General features: G+C 38.7%; 1 protein-coding gene across 2 annotated transcripts in view; it reads right to left on the bottom strand.

The window, feature by feature from the left end:
- The window catches only part of creb5b (cAMP responsive element binding protein 5b), a 39,639-nt gene extending 27,160 nt beyond the window's left edge, over positions 1-12,479 (bottom strand). The window contains exons 1-5 of one of the 2 annotated variants that reach the window (XM_053327316.1): positions 12,403-12,479; positions 6,775-6,852; positions 6,267-6,360; positions 4,282-4,403; positions 2,653-2,810 (exon numbers count right to left, since the gene is read on the bottom strand). In XM_053327316.1, coding sequence (XP_053183291.1) covers positions 2,653-2,810; positions 4,282-4,403; positions 6,267-6,360; positions 6,775-6,828 — 428 coding nt within the window. In that variant the 5' untranslated portion in view covers positions 6,829-6,852; positions 12,403-12,479. Of the gene's footprint in view, positions 1-2,652; positions 2,811-4,281; positions 4,404-6,266; positions 6,361-6,774; positions 6,853-11,980; positions 12,183-12,402 lie in introns of those variants that run through there. The other variant, XM_053327317.1, reaches the window with a different exon arrangement.
- Positions 12,480-17,743: the final 5,264 nt, after the last annotated feature.

Below are 17,743 nucleotides of genomic sequence, written 5' to 3'. Positions count from 1 at the left end.
GACTGGACTGGAATTCTCTTCAGAGCCAGAATAGAAGAATGTCATTTTTAGTGCCTTGTGCCCACACCCATATTCCCGCACATCTCCTCTTACGAGTCAAAAGGTTGAGGTTTCGACAGAATGTTGTATCTCATATGGTTGACTAGTAACGTCCAACACATTTAACTCTGACATAACTCAGTGCCAGATGTTTATAATTGAAAAGCAGAGAGAATTCAAATTTGTTGGACGCCGCTTCCCTTTGTATGATAATGATAGCCGTGACATTAAGATCTGCTGGCTGGTTTCATATGCCTGGTTTTAACACTGGTTTGTGTCAGTGTGGCTCCCCAAAGACCTTGTTTAGGGACTCAGAGCAGAAAGAAAGAGAGAAAAAGAGAGGGAGAGAGAGGTCCTCAGGTTTCACAGCTGCAGGCCCAGCTCACCCCTAAAGTAAATGGACTTGAGGAAAGCCAATCCTAATTGATTCCAAGCCTCAAAGCTCTTTAGTAAACATTGTGGAGCAATGAAAATGACTTGTTATCCTAATTCATTGGATGCTCACGCTGTGTGTTGAGCAGAGCCGAAGAACAGACCAAGGAAGCAGATGGAACCAAGATTAAACTGACTTTGTTTGGTGATTTCTTCTCATTCACAGATATATTCTCTACAGAGAGCTCCATAAAGTGTGTAAAGATTAAAAGCTGTACAGTATAGGCTTGCAATGATTACATACACAAACCTTTGCATTTTTGGTGACGATAATAGTTTCTTTATTGTTTCACTCCCATGTCAAGTGATTTTGGTTTAATTAAGTATAAACATTTGCACAATAGATATGTCACAGTGGATTAAAAAACCATTACATTTACATGATTGGCTTTTCTTAACCCAAAATATATCAGGGACAATTACAGGACTTCAACAGGACAAGAGGTGAATTATCACAGCCACTGATCTGACCTTCAGGCTGTCTAACTCTTTCTCAACCTGGACAGAGCACAGTTAGCCTGTGAAGTGTCCGCCTTGTTCTGTGTGTAGGAAGTTCCTGTGGAGAGACCCTGTGCATGGAGCCTTTGGTAAGTCCTAATGGTTTCCTGTGGAAGCCCTGCTTCTCTGTGGAGGGGTTTCCTCAACCCATTTTCCTGCTGATGTGAACATTTCCAGATTAGTTTTCTCTTGTGTAAATCTACTCTGCCTATTCATGTGTTAGGACTTCACCACACTAACAAACAAATGACACCTCTGCAGTTTCAGCACATACAGGCTTCTGCCTGAAGTGATGTGTCATTATCATTTCTTGTTTACGTGCCATTCTGTGGCTGGCAACCACCAACACATAGCAAACCAACTCTGATTTTCAAGAGATGTGTTTTTTTGTATGTGCAAGCTGTAAAAACTACCTGTCTCTCAACAAATCAGTGAAGGGTTAGGGTTAGGGGATTTGCGTACTGTCATAAACGACTGTAAATAGAAGCAAAGTGGTGAGTCTGTACTCACCAGGTGAGGAGTTTTTAATGACAGGTAAACTGAGGTGAAGCAGGCCCAGCACAGTCTCTGTTACTGGCAGTGATTGCTGCTCCTCCAAGGGGATGAAATTCCATCCCTATCCTTGACAAAGAGCCTGACGGGGTGTCAGTCAGGCTTAGTGATGGGCCTCCCATCCAATATTCACTAGCTCCTCTAGCTGTAAATCTACACAGGACACAGCACAGGCATAACACTGAGCCATCTCAGTGTCTCACTTGCTTGCGACAGGCCTGGTTTACAGTAACAAAGGCCTGGCACAAGGTTGAAGGTGGTTGGGGTTAAGGGACATGGAGTCAAATAGGTCAGTGGAGGGTCCTCATAAGGATAAGAGCAGAAAAGTTTGTATATGTTTTTGTGTGGTAATGAATGTGTTACTGATATATAAAGACAAAATGCCAGCAGAGGGAGGCAGTTGAGTCCACAGCCTCACCACATGTAGTGTGAACATACACACCTTGAGTGCAGGGGTCTGATTATGAATTCAAATGCTTTAAACTTGATGAACTATTCCTGGACCACCAAACACTGCAGGTAAATGATGAAGCAGCACACCATACAGGCTGCTGTTATTATATACTTGCGGAATGGCCGTGCAAAGGTATCAGAGGAGCACAGCTCTAAGGTTGTGGCTGCCATTCCCATACAGTGAAAGGAACTATTTTAGAGCATGAAATGCTAAACCGTTGTAAAAGCAGTCACGGCGGACAATGATCTCATCTTGTCCTCTGGGACCCTCTTTTGCATGCTCTGCTGTGGGACAATACTGAATGAACAGCAAAACATGAATCACAAGCCCCACACACACTGTTCCAAATGTAACAAAACTCTGACATTACCTCAGAGACTACAGAGGGATGACAATCGGCACAGACACAGAGGGACCAGGCCAAGCCTGAGGCTGTGGCTATAACAGGGGCACACTTGAGGTGAGCGCATAACTGAATCTGATCATTGCACTTCACAGATCATTTTCAGTCTGCCAGCAGTTCTTAAAAGTGCTTGTACACCTTGGTAACAGAATAAAAACTCACTTTATGCAAGAAGAGTTGTAAATATAAAAACACTAAAATGTTCTTCCCTCTATGTGTTACATTACTCACAAAACCTACATTCTCTGCTCTACTAAATTCCAACTGTACTCACCCTATCTGCCTGTTAGTGGATGGAGCCTGAGTGATGACGGAGCTGGACTGAGGAGAAGGCAGGGCCTGCTGGATCACTATGCTGGTATCGTGGTTGCCCATTCGTGAGTGGGACTGCTGGTGCTGGCCTTGGCCTGCCTGGCCGTGCAGTGAGATGTTCTGCAGCGTGGAAAGGGAAGAGAAGAGAAAGCATAAAAAAAAATTATTAAAAGAACTAAGAATCTGTCAAGAGTGTCACGTTCGTGCAAGTAAGTTGTATTTTCAGCACAACTCTAGCAAAATAACTGTTTAGCCTTGGGCACTATACATCCTGCTTGAATGAGTAATGAGGAACTATTTTCTCCTGAGTGCAGTCTAATGAAGACCAGGTTTCTTATTGTTATTTACCCAGCAGGGCGGTTTGTTTGTTTTACCTCTGTTACATGTAATGGCATATACAGTATATATAAAAATAACCTTGTGCTGCAAGGAACAACATATTTCCAAACCTCACTCACATGTCTTGGCATAAAACACACAGCAACTTGAAGTGATTTGCATGATTCAAATGTGAAACAGCCACAAGAAAGGAGCAAATATAAAGAAGAGAATACAGACATTCAAGAAATGATTTGATTCACCTCAGGACTACAAAATATATCTGAGGAAATTCAATGATCATCCATACAACTGAATCAATCAATGCTCCATATTTGTATTAGTTTCCGCATATGGATATACTGTACTGTACAGTTTGGAAATACTGTGTTTCATTAAAATGAGACAATTGCTGTTTTCCTGAAGTTTTGATGTTTTCCCTCCTTATCTCTGCCTGTTGTGCTCCTCACTCCCCGAGAGTCTTGCTCTGACTCGCCTCCTGCTGACTTAGCAGAGACTCCCATCATAAACCACACAGACTAGGGAGGCTAGACATGGCTGACCTGAGCACAGACAAGCACCAGAGCAAAACCACCCAGACGACAAGCTTAGCTACAGCATGCATGCACATCTTTCCAGACATTAGATAAGCAGTCTGTCTTGTGGTTATTTGACTAGTACCCATGTTTCAGGTGAAGGTGCCTCAAGGCAGATCTATAACGCATAAATGATCACTCTCCTCGCATGCGTGAATGTCTGGCCAGGTCTTTTATTGTTTCCACAAAAGTTGTCTTAAGGGGTCTGTTTTTACGTCTGGGAAGAAATAGGACTCTCTCACAGATAGTATGGCTGGAGAGCTGTTTGAAGTTTCAGGTGGAGAACTTGATCTCTCTTCTCCTCACCTGTGGTGGGTGACAAATCTCCACCTGCTAGCTCTGTCTGTCACTGTCAACAAGACTGATGGGGGGGGGGGGTGCAAGACATACAACACATGATGTATGCTTTGGACGAAAAGCTGTAGCTAATTTATACACACCTGTGGTTATCAGCTCTTTATCAAGTGATCAAAGTGTGGTTACATGAAGTTGAGGTGTTATAAATCTATTTAAATAGTGTGCATCACTTCATTGTTTGTGGGCTGTCTGTGACGTGACGGATGATGGTAGCAGATAGCAGTTCTTAACTACCTGACCTAACCCCTGTTGGTTCACCTCATTTTTGTTTTCTTGGGGGTTTTTTCAACCTGAGGCTTTGTTCTCTATTCCTGCAGTACCTGTTTACTGTCCTCTTCCTCTTGGGCCTTGCAAAACTCCTGTTCAATGGAGCAGTCCAGCTCACTGAACAATCCCACCTCCTCACAGTTCTTCAAGAAGCGTGTTGGTGTTGGCGTCTGGTCTGGAAATCAAGGGGAAAAAAGCAAGTCCAGTTTTAATACAAACTATTGTTAGCAGTGCTTATTTGTTAGACTGTACATACACCATGATTATGTGGAAAAGAATAGAGCAGCATATGAAATAAAGAACAAATTACACCGCATGACTGGGATTTTTTTTCTTTTCTTTTTTAAAGCTTCTTTTCATTTTTTTATTGTATTGTATTACCCTTCAATTGTCTAAATTTCTTCAATTCTTTTCACAGGTTTATTTTTAGTTGATTTTGTTTTTACTTTGCATGATTTTTAATAGCTGTTATTTGTTTATATGAAAACTAATACTTTATGGAAGCTGATTGAGATCTAAAAAAGACAGAATATACATTAAAATATTAACTATGTAAAGTATTTGCAATGATTTTAAGAAAACATTACTTCCATACTGTTAGAGAGAGAGAGAGATACTATTCTTGACGGCCCCATTTTAGCTGATAAAGTACAGATCCCACCTAGTGAGTGGGGGTCTCATTTGTTGAGCTCAGTCAAGCCGTGGTATTCAACTTGACTTTGTAGGGGGTGCACACAGATCAGGTTTCAGACAGTTGAAGGTGATTTTGGGATCAGGGTTGTTTCAAAGGCTAAAAGCATACTTCATGGCATGTTTATCCATTCTGGCTAGACTGAGGATTGACTCAAACTTTCATGATGACCTGTGTGCCCAAAATACAGTTTAAGGCTTTTTTTCCATTTTGCTGAGAATGTAAGTCATATAAATAAAAACATTTGTAATGTCAATTTTTAGTTGAGGATAACACCTATGAGTCAATGAAAAAATTAGCAACAGGAGGTGATGATGAGGTCGGAAATTACAGTGCTAAGAGTTTTAAAACTGGCCTAACCAGCTAAGAGAATTTTAACATCTGTGGCTGACCTCTAACAGTAATGTGTCTCAAAGCAGTGTTTACCAAACATTTGGGAGCTTCTAATAAACAGCATTGTCTTACTTGAAACCCCTTGACAAAAGGATCATTTTTCCTTGTCAGATTGAATCATTCGAATAATTTATAGTATTTCACAAAAAAAAGAAACCTGAAAATAAATGTAACTTCATGGCACTGTATTTTGTCCTACCTTGATACAACCGAAGAGCCTTTTTTGGGGTCCTGACCCCACTGACTTACAGTATAACTACTGATGGTTTTATCTTGAGTTCAAGGTCTCAATAAGAGAGATGGCCAGAGCTGTAACTCAGACAACAGGTGATAAGGACACCCGGCCTAGAAAATCCGATCCTGCTGTCCAATGAGTGTAAATAATAAAGAAGACACAATCTCAGCAGCATGGCTGGAGCAGCGAGTACTGTTGTCTAGTGTGGCAGGACCTAGAAATGGATTATCTAGACCTATGAATTGCCCTTGGTAAGAAATTGATGTTTCTTTGAACAGTAGATTAAAATGCAGATCAGTATGTTATCTACAGCTTATAGAACTATTGTTAACCATCTCTCAGTCATTCTATGATAAGATTAAACTACCTAAAGACACTTCTGATGATGGGAAAACACAAATCACACAGAGCAACAGGAAGGAGAAATGTCAAGATATTTAGCTTAACATGCTAATTTCCTCAGTCATATGTCAGCATCTTTTCTTCCTGCAAAAGTGTACACAAATGCACTGATTATAGCTGAGCTGCAAGGTAAAGGTGTCACATGACTTACTGTAAACAACTGGTATAGACACGTATAGACACATAAGGTTTTCTAATGATAGACAAGTATGTTTGAGTCACAAAGTCACAGGCACACACCTGCAAATAAACTAGAAGTTCCCCAGGAGCCCTCCTGAGGTAGTGTGTAAGTTTGTATTGATGTAGCCATAACTCACCTGATAACATGTTGTCGTTCTTTATGGAGGGGAACTTAAGGGTCATTTCATGTTTGTGTCGATGTATCATCAGATGGTCCTCGGTCGGGAAACGCTGTGGATTTTTTTTTAAAAGTAGTGTTGTAACAATTATGTGTACAAAGGAGAATAAATGTTCTATCAACCCATTATGAAACTTAAAAATGAACCTATACATTTAATCCAATATGACATATACTGTTATTTTACATTTAAACATCCTAAAAAAGCATCAGTTGACTTCAAAGATCACTTTTTTCTATAGGTATTTTTACACCTGCAGCGTTATTTACAGTTTGTGTTTCACTCAGCTCCATGCTCTTCTGTTTCTCCCTGATGCATGAAGCAGTAATCTATTCCTCAGGCCACTTCAATGTACTCCTCTTCATATTACACACACACACACACACACACACACACGCACACACACACACGCACACGCACACACGCGCGCACACTGTATGGTGTTGCTTTGTCCTGACACACTCACCTGAGAACAGCCAGGAGCGTTGCAAATAAACGGCCTTTCCTGGTCTGAGTTCATTACTCTGGCCAACTTCTCATAAAGCTACAAAAAAAGAGACAAAAGCAGAGAGCAAAGAGAGGAAGTGAATGACTTGAGTTTTCCCAACAGCATCCAAGAGGAAAACTCTTTGTGTTACCTGAACTGAAATTACATTAAGGCTAAAATTTAGTGTTTTAAGTGAAACTGGATTTGAATTTGACACTTCTTTCATGAACTATCACAGTATTTAAACAATACAACATATTTGAATAGTTTTATTAGTGTTTTCATTAAACATAATCACATTGAATATAACTTGCTCTAAAGCCATTTATATATCACCAAAAGGAATGTACTGCTACACTGTAGCAATGTTGTTAAACTCATTCAACATTAATTTCCACCTGGTCAACAGAGCTATGTATATACCTCTGAGACAACTGTGATGGATTTCAGCTTTAATGTGGGTTGGAACAATGAGAATGGTTGAAATTTACAATTAAACATCTGTCATCAAATGTTTATTGTCACCACAAAGTGACAGAATTCAGTCTGGCACATATATATTCTGGCATTGCTCTGCCTACTATGTGAAAACATCACATTTCTCTAATTTACCTATACTACAAATTAAATGTTTAATTGAAGTTATTTAAATCTCAGTTGACATGATATTTAAATTTTCAGTCACAAAGTAATCATTTAAAGATTTAATTGAGTTGTTCCGTTCTGATTTTGAGTACATATCATGGTGAGAACGAAAAAAGGAAGTGGTGACAGAGCAGCACTGCATGAGGGATAGGCAGAAGGTGCAGTTTCATTTGCTGAAAAATAGCCTTAAACACAAGAGACAGTTTTAAAACCCACAAATACAAGGACAATATATTTGTTTACCTGCTGCTGCTGCCAAATGTGTGCTTTGTAAGTAATTGCTCACTACCCTTCTGCCATAGCAATGCATCATGTCAAATGTAAAATAGCTTCATTTATCGTTTTAAATGCTCTGATAATTCAAAGTGAAAGAGAGGACAAACTTTCCCAGAAGAAGGGAATGTCTCATACCTATGATTTATATAAAAACATGTTTGTTCACTTACAGAAACTCAAACAAACATACCTTAAAAATATCTCAAAAACACTGAGGCCATATTTACGAAAAACTACAGAAATGACAGGTGCATTAACTGCTTCCTAGTATCAAACAAAGGCTAATGATGCGCGTTGTATTCAGTCAATGCAATGATGCATGCACGATGCTTCACTCGCATTTTTTAAAAGTTTTATATCTAACATAATTGTTACTGGTGATAGCAACTGCTGTTCAAAAAGTACACATGTATTTGCATAATTCTAGAGAGGAACAAATATTATTTAGGCTGTTTCCTGGTAGGATCCATCTGTATTTTCAAATACTGAGAATACATAAAGCTGTCTGATACCCAATGCTAATAAAGCTGAGTCAGATTGTTTAATTATTTAATACTTGATTTATTTAATTAAATCATTCCATTATACAGTAGTTTGAATAACTGAACAATAATAAAAATAATAATAATAACTCAAAGCTGCATTTCATTTAAGCAAAATTCTTGTTAAGATGTACATTTTAAAACAACCTTAAACTCTGATGTATTTGAAAAGTTTAGCTTATTTTATTAAATTATTCAAAAAATGGGTTTTGTTGAAAATATTCATTATACTCAGCAAAGTAAAGTACAGGGGAAAAAACTATATTTGAGTATTCTTTTCACTTAATCCCTCGGCTTTGTCTCTAACATCATACTTGGCTACTACTGGCTGTTGTGCCACAGTGTATGTTGCATGTTTTGGCATATTGATTGTCTAGTATAACGCTATGTACTGTACACTGTACTATCACTGACAAACCATGTCTAAGCAAGCAGTCACCTCATGCAAGTAATACAGATGCAGCACATTCTGACAGATGTCCAACAACAAGAGTTAAGGTAGTCTTTGTTAACACCCCCCCCCCCCCCCCCCTTCCTCCTTCTCTCTCTCCGAGCAACAGCACAGCAGCTATGGGCCAACACCAGCTCTAAACCAGCAGTATTACCAGGCCTTATTCTTCAATACGAACACGCATGTCTTTTGCTATGGGACGTGCAAAAAAGTTTCAAACACCAAACGCGAAGGCTCCAGATGTTCAGGGACCACTGAAAGCAGTAAATTATTTATTGAAGATACTGATTTTGTGCTCTAATATATAAATTAAGCCTTTACAAACAATTCCAAAGGTACCTGGATTCATGAGGAAAGTTGACATAAAAACACTATAAATCTCTAAATAATTTTGACACTTCAAAGTTATGATGCAACAGTGTATGGTTATTTATCATGTAGGCTCTTGGCGATGACTGAAACATCGACAATACAGAAATGAATCACTCACAGAAATGATTTTACATCCAACGTTATTCGACACAAGACAACATTTCTCACATCCTTTCCTATCAACTCACAAATACTGAGAAGCATCAAAAAATTCAAGCCAGTGCCGTGTGTCACGTGTCAAACATGAATACCTGCATACACTACGTACATGTGTGTCTTTTTCATGGGTTCAGACTATTTCCTCAAGCACAGTCAAAACACTCAAATATTGTGTTATGCTAAGCAGTGCTGTTTTCCTAACAAGCTGTACTTCATGACTGAGCCTGCAGAACAGGGTCTGGACAGGGTCTCTCTGTCAGAGAGCAAATGAGCCCTGGTCTCTCTTTCTGTCACCAGTTCCTGCCGTCTCTTCTAAAGGGCCCCTAAAAACTCACCTGGTCTCCTTTGACACAACAAACATGGCTAACATTGCTGGTCCTAACTCTGAAGCCACACTAGACAGGTGATGCATGCATTTAGTTGAGTGCTTTAAAAGTCTAAAGACACACAGCTGGTTGTTCACCTTGAATCAACATTTTAAGCCCTATTCTCATCTCATATGTATTTGCTTTTAGTACAGTTTTTGTCACTACAGTCATTCATGCTTTCTTCTTGAACGCATATAAAGTAAGTCACTTCATCTAGAACTTAACAATAAATCACCAACTCTGACATCACTAAAAAAACCATGACAAGAAAGACAAAGTGTTTCCATGACTATTAGGACAGAATGCAAGAATTTAACGTCCTTTTCCTCAAATCGGGCATGATCATTTCATCACATTTACTTGCAAATTCAAACCACATGAGGCACAAAACTTTTAAACGGTTAATTCTGTGAACGCCTTCTGTGAAATATCCAATAGCTTTCACACTTCCAATAATCAGTACTCAACGCCCTTTCCTTGGAAGGGGCACTTGGTTTTCATTTGATATAGATGTTTTAGTTTAGCGGAGGAAATTTGGTTACACTTTACATTAACTATGTCCTGATGTGAGCGAGGGGAAGGATTAGGGGTCCAGAGTTCGATTTCAAGAGAAACTTGGGAGTAATTCTCCAGGTAGACCGCATATTAGAATTTAAACAATATGGTAAGTAAAAGAGGGGTTGGGGTGCAAAGGCATATGGGGTTAAAGCAAGCATAAACATGCGCAGCAATTTGAATCTCCAGCTCCCCATAGCCTAGGCCTTTGACAGCACAAGTTCAAGGTAGGATCACAGCGATCCCTGAGGCAGGGAACATGGCCCTCTAAGACTACGTCTGCCCTGAACCTCTGCTCTGGAACCGAATGTGTGACAGGAAGACTGTCAAAACGTAAACCTCAATAGCTATCACTCAATGCTCTCTCCCACACATGTAAACTCATAGCAAATAGAAGAATGTCATCTTGTAGGGTGGGTTAAGTCGTTCTGGTCTTTGATTAAGTTGTATACAATTTCTTGAAAAGAGAAAAACGCCTTTGATTGTATTTCTATTCATAATGTACACTTCAAAACCACAACATAAATGTAGCATGTTTGTCTATAATGACATGAGATAAACTGTTGATTGAACTGCATGATTGGTGTTATGATTCCTGTTATTTGACCTCCCTCCTCTACATTAGTGCAATCATTACCAGAGGAATGTTTCACCTTGGGCACATGCAACAACCATCAACAAATAAACTCATTGCAGGTCACATTTCATTGCTGCAGTGAGCAGTTGGATCGCATTCAAGCCGAATACTTGTAGGAAATATGGAAAGAATTAAATCTACATCTACAAGTATTACTACAAGGTTACTGTATAACACTAGTTATTCTGTAACTTTGATAACTTTAGAGAACTTGCTATTTTGTATTTATTTATCGTATCTAATTATTTGTTACTTATTTACTTATTAGTTTTATTTATTTTTTAAGATTTCAACAAACGAAGCAATGGTTTATTGTTATTTATTAATTAATTTAAGATAATTTTAAGTTGCCTTTGTTAACTTCTAATAGGAAAAGATCATTTAAAAGAAACAAAAACTTTTGACAAGTGTCTGTTTTCAGCTTTTTTTCGCCTGATTCTAATAAAGTCCAGTTGTGAATTGTGTCTTTTTCCACCACAAAAGGCCTTCTAATTCTGTTTTAACTATCCAATAATAATTAAACTTAAAGTTGTTATTATTATGAGGTGTCAGACTGTTAATATTACAACAAACCAAAATGGACACAAGGAATAAAACTGGAAGCCTGCACAATAATTTATCAGCACTAAAGCAGCGTTCATGGGAAACAAGCGGTTATTGATAATGTGCCACATAAACATAATGACAGCGGAGAGTAATCAAATGATTAAAACATCTTTGTTGTGTTTTTTCAAGCCGCGACCACAAAGCGCGCCTCGTCAGCACAACCCTCCTGAAAGTAACCCTCAACATCTCAGCGGTTAATCAGATATCGACTGGCCTGCAGAATGACGTAATGTTGGTCACACTGCTGTTCAAGAGAAAATGGAAACGTACATTTCTTAGGAGCAGGAGAATCACTTCTTTCTTTTAAACTGACATGACAGCAAAAAACCACCGGGCTATCATTTTTCCAGACTATCACTGGTGAACCGCAACACGCCGGGACAAACATACATACACACACACACACACACACACACACACACACACACACATACACATGCACACACACACCGGTTCTGCGTATCCCGACATGGGACAGGCATGACAATGATGCAGTGAGCCAGCTGTAGAGCTTTGGGATAAAACAGAAAAAACAGCAGGAAAAAGAAAAGTTGTGTGAAATGCAATGAAAAACCTTTGCAATAACCTCCTGTGTGTTTTTCAGTCGGGCTAAGAGATGAATTCCTGCAGACTTGTCTCCGCTGCTGCTACCTGACAGACAGAGCAGCAGCGGCCACTTGACTCCGCGTTCAACTTCAACAACAGTCAACAGTCAAATAGACCAACACGCCGACACCGAAGTGACATGACAATGCGTCCACTCTAATAAACTGACACTTTTTTTATCTTCTAGTTGCATGCATCAATTCGTTTAAAAAGAGAGGAGAAGAAAAAAACCATCCCGTCCCAAGACTGGAGCGAACAACAAAACAAGCTGTTGCATGAACAAAAAAAGGAGGAGAAAAAGTAACAAGGTTCGCTTTTTAAACAAACACAACAAACCTGCACATGCGCGTGCACCGTCCTCTGCGTGATCGTGTAAGGTTTTCAACTTACCAAACAAGTGTAGAAAATTTGAAGCAGTCTCTCAGAAGAAACCACGTTGGACTGAGAAAAGATTACAATACGATCTATTTAGAGAAGCATAACGTCACCCCCGGGTGACGTCACGTGGGATTCCTGAACTTCTAAATCATTGCGGTCCGCTTGGAGGCGGCGCGAGCGGGGCGGAGTTTGCAAATACGCACCCACACGCACGCACGCACGCACGCACACTAACACACGCACACACAGCCACACGCACGCACGCACGCACTCACAAGAGAGAGAGAGGCATGGACGGACACTGCTGGACTTGAAGTGGGTGTGGTACAAAAAACGCTGGATCTCCAGATCTGACCAATTAGCCATGCAAATAGGTAACTGTGCACTGTGCAGACTCCCTCTCACTCAAAACTGTCCCATATGCAAAGTGACTTCAGTCGAATGTGTGCGAGTGTATGAAATGAGACAAATTCAATCACACACCTCATCCCGTAACACGAAAAAAAAAAATCCTCAAGCCTACTGGAAATGTGAGTCGCCAATTTGACTCATACTAATGAGAAAATGCACCTTTTTTATTTATATTCCCTGCTTGATCATAAACAAAGGAGCCACTCTTACCAAATATCCCTTGTAAAATAGTAATTTTCACAGCAGACACTTAGGGGAAAAGCACATGTGTTACTCATAAAATTAATGATGGCTCCTTTCTATTCAAGTGTCTCAGTAATCCGTGACAGTGTGTCCAGCACACACAATACCAAGTATGTGAAACTTAAGTTAAATGGAATTCAACCATCATTAATTTTTATCATTTATATCTGTGCTTTTTCCTGTTGTGACACATCCAAATGTCTTCTGTGAAAAATACCTATTGGATTAATTAGACACACCCTTTTTTTCTTGCTCATTTCATGAGGGTGTTTTAAGCAATATTAAGCTATGATGACTCACCTGTATGTCCACAGCTGGACAGCCACCTCTGTCAAATGTGTGCACTTTGTCTACACAGGGATATTACATGCCCCAGATTTCCTACATGGTCATTTGATCAAACACATTAACTGTGAAAGATGCATCATGCCAGCACAACACTATAGATAACGAATGTCTAACAAGTAGATTTTGATGCATAGCACCCTCTTTTTTATTTATTTGAAAATACAGCAGTATAGTCCTTATCATATGAGCTTATATTGTGCTTTAGTTCAATTTAAAGTAGCACAAACCAGTGTGAACACATTAAGCCTGAATGGTCTGGAGCAGATGTCAACTTTGCAATGTTGTAATCCAGCCATGGTGACAGTTTTCATATTCCAAATGATTAAATATATATATATATATTCTGTTTCATATCATCCCTGGCATATATATATGTACATATGGATAGATAGATAGATAGATAGATAGATAGATAATCTTCCATGCATATATATATATATCATTTTCCATGCATCGTTAACAGTTTTGTATGCAAATAAATTGGGACGTGTGAAACACACAGTCTTGTCTGAAATGTGAGCCTTAGCTGTAGCACATTAGAAGAGATTTAAACAGCTTTGGAGTACAAACCATTTATGTTGACACTTTGTGTGACCTGCTGGTGCCAACTGGCTGTGATTTCTCAGGCCACAGACACTGGTAGTGAAGCCATCTTTGGCTCCAGGGATTAATGACTCCTCACACACTGAGGGATGTTTACCACTCGCCTGCGACCACTCCACTAGACGCACTAAGAGCTCTGTCACTGAAACAATAACGCAGTCTGAAAAGCCATCATAACTCAGAGCTTCTCCGCCTCTGTCTTTTAACCAGAGCTTTAATCAACGTTTATGACATCCTTTTGTCTCTTTATTGCCAATATATTACCCAACCAATCCAAATATTATGCTCCCAGAGGAGCGGACTATTAAGGTTGGAAAGAGCCGATACAGTTTGGGTCAGTGACCCACACTAAAGCAGATTTGATCTATATTATACTAAACCTTTTATTATTATGCCTTTGTGCAATGCTTTTGAGTAAGATCACCTTGGGAAGATTAGCACCTCTGAGAATGCTTTGTTGCACCAGCTACAAACGATGCAGCAGGCTAAACAAAATGCTAAAATAAGAAGTCATTTCATGCAGTACAACATACAAGCAAAATTGAAAAAAAAAAACGTAGCATCTCCAAAAATACTTGTACAATCAGCAAAGATTGAAAGTGGCTGCCTTGATTAGTGTCCTTTTTTCTTTTTTCCAAAGCTTGAGCAGAGATGATTGATGCCATTTTACATCTCAGAGTCTCAACAAGACATGTAACATTTCAATTTGCATGTTCTGTTTTCTTCTCTTCTGATAGATATCATTAAGTATCTTAAGTGTAAAGATATATTCCAGCTTGAGTAAAAAGACAGACATATTTAAAATTTCAAAAATCTCAATTTAAGGTAAGTCATTTTGAGAAATTTGAATCAAATGTAAGATCAAAATCAAATAATACTCACGGTGGCTGATAATCAAGTTTGCTTTCCCCAAGAGACATATGCCAAGTTGCTTTTTAATTATTCTATATTTCATTAAAATTTTCACTCAGCAGAATCAACCCATCACACTCTGACAACATGCAAGCTGATTTGGTGTTTGCAATTAATATAAATACTGTGGAAGAATGGAAACGACATCATAAACCAGTAACAGCTCAGACCTTATAAATAGCCAGACTTCAGACAGACAGCAACACTAAACTAAACTAATCTGATGCATTTTCTGGGTAATTACGGTAATCATTACGATTCTTTACAAATGTACTAACTGACTGTACTACAGCTTCAAGCCCCTAACCTGTGTGGGTGTTGCTGTTATTGTAACATCTCTTATTGTGTGGGGCAGGGCGGCTGAGAAACTGTCTAACATACATACATTGATTGATTAACAAGTATTTAAAAAGTCACAGAAATCCCCAAAACTTAGCCTATAGATGATGTAATTTGGTTTCAGAACTGCTGAAGAGGTGGTGATGAGTAAGAAGTGTTAACTGAGGTTAGAGATCAGGAAACAATGCATATAGTCTTCATGCTCTGATCTAACATATGTTGCTGCAGTATAGAGCAAACCAGTGGTGCAGTCATACAAATTCTGTTTAACTTCAACATAAACTCTGGGACCATGTATATACTTTGTTTAAACAATCAAATTAGCCTTTGTACTTTAACAGTTTAATATATGTGTTACTGACTAATCTTATAATTTTGAGTCTCTAGAAAAAAAAACAACATCTTTGCAAAATAAAGGGTCAACTGGCCAAAGTTTGAAAAAACACTGGTGTGGGAGATTTGTGTCCGGGGACACCAAGCACTGCTGTTGAGTCTTCTGGTGGAACTGTGAGCCTAATTCAACAAAACATGCTGGGAGGTTCCCAGTAGATAACCTCAGTGACATTCCCTGCACTCAAACACTCAACCCTGTAACATTTACATTAGGTGACTAGTGAATGGTGCTGTCTGTGTGACTGTTCTGTAGATTTATAATAGTGCAGCATGATGTCCTCTGTGCTAACCGTTTGTGGGTAGATGCATCACTCTTTAGTCATCTGAAGTAGACTGCTGTATGTGAGCTGTCTACATTATTGCAGAGATATATTTATAATATTGATGTACAAAGTGTTCTGCGACTGTGATTTTGAAAAGTGTCATATACATGGATTATAAGAATAGCCTTTTATACTTTTAGTTTGTCTTTGTTAAATATGCATAAATAAATATGATGACAGTTTGAACTTGAATACATTACAAGAAGGATTCAGGGCCTTCTCTTTATTGTAGCATTTTGGAGTGTATCAAGCTATTTAACAGTGAGTATTTCAGTTGTTGGAGAGCTCAAACTTGTTGGGTAGTTCACAGAGGGCAATAGGGTTTAGTCACTTACCAACAGCAGTGAAACGTGACTTGGCCTGCATGTGTCTCCACACTGAACCATCTATTCAGTAAATCTCTAGTGCCTGAAATGACAAATGCATCTACTACCTCTTCAATGTTTATGGGCTATAACAATCTGAAGAGTGATGATCAGTTGTAGCTACTCTCATCGAGAACTAGCGTTGATAAATAACTGGCAGCACTGCCAGCGTTTCAAACAGACCCATCAACTTCCTCAAACAAGAGACTGTATGATGTAATGCTTTCAAAAAATATCCCACAGAGTTGTCAAGCAACTGGAAAAATAGTTTTACCATCACTGTGGTGCCTGATCTTAAAATGGGCTGGGCCCAGTGATGACCCATTACACCATAACCAGGCACAGACTCAAGGTTACAGCCATGCCAACAAATGCAAAAAAGAAAGTAACTGGAGAAGTTAAAGTTAGTAAATCTTCTTACTGTAATTTTGTATTTTTATAATGATGTTCTGGACCATTTGTAGCAGGCCTGCATCTGTAGAAAGACATACTACATTTATAGATGCATAAAATAACTAAATACTCACTGTTAACTCACCTCCTACATACAGATGATATGCTTAAATCTTTGTATACATCTACGTTGTGCATCACTCCTCTGTCCACTGAAAACAGATAAGAAAAAAACAGGTTAGCATTTTGTAATTAATGTGACATTAAATATCTGTTCATCTGAGTTGTACTTTAAGAGAAATTTGCACCCACAACCAATGGTTGTTTATTTTCTGTGACACTACATTCATAATTGAATTTATATAGAAATGAGAGAAATTGACCTCTTTTGATGACTAACAGCACATAACATATCTTAATATCCATATTTCCAGCCAGTCTCTGGAAAGTCTCCACAAACTTGAACCTGCCATCAACTCATGTTGTATGAATAGGTTTTAATGATACTGAACCTGAACAAAAACCAAACATTACACACATTTATCTACTGACCAACACTGCCACACTGTGGCCATAACATTTTTTAACCTACTTGTTGATCTAAGCCTGTCCCCCAATTCCATGACACAACTGTATCACTAACACTGAAAAACAGAAATAAATACTGATAATTGTATATTATTTAAAAAAAAAACATTAATAGTTCATTTCAGTGTGAAAAAAATACTAAAAGTAGACAGATATTCAGATTTAGATTGAATTGAGGAAAAACACCAGGTTAAAATTTTGTTAGACTGTTGTGTGAATGACATTGGCATTGAAAAGGTGAGAGGATTCAGCAGGTAGTTTCATCGTGATGATGCCAATCAGTTCCTGATCCTCCCTCTTTCTTCTCCATCCTATCAACACTGAATACATGGAGTGCATGTGTCAAGTGAGACAAAATCTAAAAAAATACAACTTCCTCTCAAAATTTTACAAATAAAACTCAGCAATCCTATTTTTCAAACAGATTTAGACGTA

Source organism: Scomber japonicus, chromosome 10 (assembly GCF_027409825.1).
Source record: "Scomber japonicus isolate fScoJap1 chromosome 10, fScoJap1.pri, whole genome shotgun sequence".
In the NCBI taxonomy this organism is placed as follows: Eukaryota; Metazoa; Chordata; class Actinopteri; order Scombriformes; family Scombridae; genus Scomber; species Scomber japonicus.
Note: the sequence above shows the minus strand (reverse complement) of the source record. Positions and strands in the feature narration are given on the sequence as shown.